Below are 5,531 nucleotides of genomic sequence, written 5' to 3'. Positions count from 1 at the left end.
TCTACCTCGACGACATACTGATCTGAACTTTTTTTTTGTGAAGGCGGAGAAGAGCGATTTTCACATTCCCACGGTTTCATTCCTGGGATGTATATCGTTTCCCAGGGCAGCATCAAGATGGACCCCGCAAGGGTTGCTGCCGTCACTACCTGGTCTGTCCCAAACTCCCGCAAGCAGCTTCAATGTTTCCTGGGGTTCGCCAATTTCTCTAAGAGGTCCATCAGGAATTACAGCTCTGTCGCTTCTCCCCTCACTGCCCTCACCTCTTCCAGGATTCCTTTCCTGTGGACTTCTGCAGCCGAAGGGGCCTTCCAGAACCTGAAGTCCAGGTTCACCTCAGCACCCATCCTCCAAGTCCTGGATCCGGACAGACAATTGTGGTGGAGGTGGATTTCTCTGACATAGGGGTTGGGGGTGTCTTGTCCCAACGGTCTGTCGCTGACCAGAGCTCCATCCCTGCGCCTTTTTCTCGCGTCGGCTTTCCCCCGCTCGAGAGAAACTATGACATTGGCAACCGGGAACTACTAGCACTGAAGCTGGCCCTGGAGGAGTGGCGTCACTGGCTGGAGGGGACCAAGCTCCCATTCCTGGTTTGGACCAACCATAAGAACCTTGAGTACATCCGCACAGCCAAGAGACTCAATTCTCGACAGGCCAGGTGGTCTTTATTCTTCACCCGGTTCCACTTCACACGCTCCTATAACCCTGGGTCCCGCAATGTCAAGGCTGATGCGCTGTCCCGTCAGTTCCAGGGGGAGGAGGAACCTACCTCTGGCTCCTCTTCCATCCTTCCTGCCTCCTGCCAAGTAGCTGTCCTCACCTGGAAGATTGAGGAATCAGTGAGGGCCACGACTATGGGTCAAGCCGGTCCCAGCGCGTGCCCTCCTAACCGCCTGTTCGTCCCTCAGGGCCTTTGGTCTGACGTCCTCCAGTGGGCACACTCCTCAAGACTTACCTGCCACCCGGGCATCCAGAGGACCCAGGACGTTCTGGAGCAGCATTTCTAGTGGGTCTCGCTCAACGAGGACACAAGGGAATTCACCAACGCCTGCCCAGTGTGCAATCAACACAAACCTTCTCACCAGGCTCCGGCCGTCCTCCTGCAGCCTCTCCCAGTGCCTCATTGTCCATGGTCCCACATCTCCCTGGACTTTGTCACTGGGCTACCACCATCTGAGGGCCACCCTGCCATCCTGACAGTAGTCGATAGATTTTGTAAGCTGGCCCATTTTATTTCTCTACTCAAGCTCCCATCTGCTAAAGAGACGGCAGAACTCATCTCCCTGCATGTCTTCCACCTGCATGGGATTCCAGTCTACGTAGTCTCCGACCGAGGTCCTCAGTTCACCTCCATCTTCTGGAGGGAATTCTGCGCTCTGCTGGGGGCCACCGTCAGTCTGTCTTTCACCCCCAATCCAATGGTCAGACGGAAAGGAAGAACCAGGAGATGGAAACAGCCCTCCGCTGCATGGTCTCCCAGAATCATGCCTCCTGGTCCCGCCAGTTGATGTGGGGTGGAGTACGCTCATAGCACCCTGACCAGCTCCGCCACAGGCTTGTCACCTTTTCAGTGTGCTTATGGGTTCCAGCCACCTCTGTTCCCCACGTTGGAGAAGGAGGTTTCCTGCCCTTCAGTCCAGACCTTCATCCGCGCTGCTGCCAGACCTGGGCAAGGGCCCGAGCAACACAACTCCGGTCTGCTGACCGCTATGCAACAGCGGCTAACCGACACCGCACTCCAGCCCCCATCTACCAGGTGGGTCAGAGGGTGTGGTTGTCAACCCGGGAAGCTGGGAAGTCCAAGAAGCTGGGTCCAAGATTCATCGGGCCATCGAGAGGATCATCAACCCGGCAGCAGTGAGGCTCAAGCTCCCCAGAGCCATGCGCATCTACCCCACGTTCCACGTTTCCAAGGTCAAACCTGTCCGGGAGAGTCCCTTGGTGCCGGCTGCTCCGCCTCCTCGCTTCTTCGAAGGAGGTCTGGTCTACACGGTTCAGCGCCTGCTGCGCTCCTGCCGCTGGGGGCGAGGTCTTCAGTACCTGGTGGACTGGGAGGGATACGGTCCGGAGGAGAGGCAATGGGTTCCGGCTTGTAACATCTGCGACCCCCGAATCATTGCCAGGTTTCATCGGCAGCACCCGGAACAACCTGCCAGGACTAAGACGCCTGCCGGGAACACCCAGCAGGTTCCCTGTGCGGACAATGAGGGCCCTTCCTCCGGGCCCGAGGAACCCTACCTCCAGACCTCCTCCACCCACCCGGCTGTGGACTCTGGCTCTGCGGCCTCGGAGGACTTATCCACCTTGCCTCTTCCCTGGTAATTCACTCAGTCTTCTGTCCCCGACCACGAGATCCTGCCGCTGTTTCCTCAGGATTCTGTCAGCCTTCTCCTTTAACGGCATGTCGTTCCACCGTGTGGGATTATCCATCTGTGTTTATCAAAGACTGTTACCTGTTGTGTGTCCAGTGGAAAATAAAGCTTTGATTCCAACTATCCAGTGTGTCTGTAGTACTGCTCCTGGGTCCTTACCACACCCTTTACAATCGAGGAACATTTTCAACTTCTCAAATGTATTTAATAAAAAGATGGAGCAGTTTGAACCTGAGCTGAAAATGTCCTCTGCAGTCGTAGTGTAGGAGCTCTCTTGTGCAGAGAAATTGTTCCTGTAAGTCCTTGTCCCATACATGTTTCACGTAAACGAGTAAAACTGCTTTGTTTGTGACGTCTGTAGATTCGTCCATTTGTAATGCAAAATGACCACTTGCCTTAATTCGAGCTGTGGTCTGTTGTTTGATGTCATCCGACATGTCTTCAGTTCGTCTACTTACAGTGTCATTTGACAGAGGTATAGTTTTCAGTTCATCCTCTGCTGATTGATCCAACATGTCCATGTCCATGGCTGCAGGTAAGTAAGACACTTGTGTGATGTCCTCAGGTCTTGAAGTCGTCTTCAAAAGTACTCAACAGGTTTATCTTTTAGAGACGGTGTTTTGTTTCCAAATGCCGCTTCAGTTTTGACGGCTTCATGTTTTCTTCTGCCAGAATCTCGCTGCACAAAACACACTGAGGTTTTTGCCCTCTTTTGTCCTCAACGTAATAAATCCATATCTCATGTAGTCTGTGTCGTACTTGCGTTTCGCTCAATTAGCATGAAAACAAACTTTGCGGGTGTTCTTCTATGCTGTGAAATGGCGGTTGTCTATTATCATTACAAGGCATTAACAACAAATACTGTTAAGGAGTGTGAATAGATGGCACTCCGCTGCATAAAAAATCCCCTTCAAAATAAAAGCACAGGATTTATTTATTTTCAGGCAAAGGCCCGCGACCCACTGAAAACGGGTCCGTGACCCACCAGTTGAGAATCACTGATGTAGAGGATCACATTGTCTGCATACAGTGATAACTTTATATTCTACCTCTTATTTTAGAGTTTCTGTAAACGGTTTAATTTCTTTTGTGTATTTATATAATTTTTAATCAACTGAACCAAATATAAAACACCAGGAGAACAAACGTGATCCAACATTAGAATAAACGCTCTTTGTTTATTATATTCACAGTTCTAGTGGAGACCTGGTCGGGGTTTATTATATTAGGAATAATGGTTTTAGTCTAACTAAAAGAATTGAGGTGAGTTATTAATATTCTATATTTAATAAAGCTATTGGTCGATCTGTTAATACTTTACCTTCTTTATATATGAATGTGATCGTTTTCCTTCAGTCTGCTTGAATATGTTTTTTTTATATTTTTTTGTGTTTCATGCTGGGATGTTGTTTTAACTGTTTTGAAGTATAAGGGTATAGTATAGTATATAATAAAATCAATGTCTCAGATCCACAGAGACTTCATCGTGCCGTTGGAGCGAGAAGGGTTCATCCTCCGCATGTATGACATCATCAAGAAGGCGGAGTCCATGATGATGGTGCATCAACAGCAGCCGGCCGACAGCAACAGGTCGTCTCACCTGTCGCTGACTGACTCAACTGTATGTGACCTCCGTCTGTCCAACGGGACATCTTCTTCTTCTTCTTCTTCTTTTTCTTTGTCCTCAATATTCTTCTTTTGTCTCTGCAGGGTCTCTCCAGGACTCTGTCCTCGTCTTCACTTCCTGGTAAGAAAAGACGGTGTAGAATATTAAAGTTAGATACAATTCAGTTGCAATTAAATTTAAATTCAGCTCAGATTCAGATTTGCTTTTAAAAGAAACACAAAGTCTCCTGACAGAAGTCACGATTCGTTGAACATTTGGATTCACTTCAATTGATTTGAGACAAAGTATCAAACCCACAAGAAGCAACTGAAATATTTGATTTGACAATTTCATCACTGGGCTCTGTTTAAAACAAAACAGGACAAATTATTTCAAATAATAAACCAAATGATAAACAATCAAAGTAATATCAAATCTTCTAAAGAAAGGCTAACTGGCGCGTTTTTTTTCCCATCAGACATTGCAGATTCAGACCCCTCCCCCTTGAAGGGCGGAGACTTCTACATCGACCGCGAGGCCACGCCCACCGTCAGACCGCTGAGGTCACAGTCTTTCCACACCTCCTCGGGTATGTCAGCACCTCACCTCTTCATTCACGTGTTCATTCACGTGTTCATTCAGCTCTTCATTCATGTCTTCATTCGCCTCTTCATTCGCCTCTTCATTCGCCTCTTCATTCGCCTCTTCATTCACGTCTTCATTCGCCTCTTCATTCGCCTCTTCATTCGCCTCTTCATTCGCCTCTTCATTCGCGTCTTCATTCGCCTCTTCATTCGCGTCTTCATTCACGTCTTCATTCGCCTCTTCATTCGCCTCTTCATTCGCCTCTTCATTCGCGTCTTCATTCGACCTCTTCATTCGCGTCTTCATTCGCGTCTTCATTTGCCTCTTCATTCACCTCTTCATTCGCCTCTTCATTCACGTCTTCATTCACGTCTTCATTCACCTCTTCATTCGCCTCTTCATTCGCCTCTTCATTCACGTCTTCATGTCAACAGTTACACGTCGTCCCCTTTGAGACCCAGGGGAGTAAAATGTGTTTTATTTATTTATTTATAAATTAAGTGTTGAGGTGGTAAAAAACACATTGCAAAGATTTATTTAAAAAACTTAACTTTATTCAACTTTGACAACATGTGCACTGTAGTGTACAACGGGACTTCATTCATGTTGAGTGTGAAACATTAACAAAATTTAAAAATCAGATTTTGCTCCCGTTTGTCAGCAGGATCTCAAAAATGTATGAACATATTTGCAGGTTGACATGTTGAACCTGTTCCTGGGTATCAGTTCCTCAGCCAAGATGAGTGTGAACTCCAGGTACTGGGAGGTGTTCTTTGCAGGTTGTTGCAAGGCCTGGCTGTCTTGTCTATAACTACTAGAACCTCCTCACTGAACCAGAGAAGCTCTTCAATAATTACTAGAATCTCCTCACTGAACCCAAGAAGCTCTTCAATAACTACTGGAAACTCCTCACTGAACCCAAGAAGCTCTTCAATAAGTACTGGAACCTCCTCACTGAACCAGAGAAG

General features: G+C 47.9%; 1 protein-coding gene across 3 annotated transcripts in view; it reads left to right on the top strand.

Moving 5' to 3' along the window:
- The first annotated feature begins 3,306 nt into the window (after positions 1-3,306).
- Positions 3,307-5,531, top strand: part of LOC116401489 (properdin-like) — an 11,919-nt gene continuing 9,694 nt past the window's right edge. For all 3 annotated transcript variants that reach the window (XM_031879904.1, XM_031879905.1, XM_031879903.1), the window contains exons 1-3: positions 3,307-3,993; positions 4,083-4,119; positions 4,457-4,567. In XM_031879904.1, coding sequence (XP_031735764.1) covers positions 3,832-3,993; positions 4,083-4,119; positions 4,457-4,567 — 310 coding nt within the window. In that variant the 5' untranslated portion in view covers positions 3,307-3,831. The remainder of the gene's footprint in view (positions 3,994-4,082; positions 4,120-4,456; positions 4,568-5,531) is intronic.

This window comes from Anarrhichthys ocellatus, unplaced genomic scaffold (assembly GCF_004355925.1).
Source record: "Anarrhichthys ocellatus isolate YVR2014 unplaced genomic scaffold, GSC_Weel_1.0 scaffold482, whole genome shotgun sequence".
Lineage (NCBI taxonomy): Eukaryota > Metazoa > Chordata > Actinopteri > Perciformes > Anarhichadidae > Anarrhichthys > Anarrhichthys ocellatus.
Note: the sequence above shows the minus strand (reverse complement) of the source record. Positions and strands in the feature narration are given on the sequence as shown.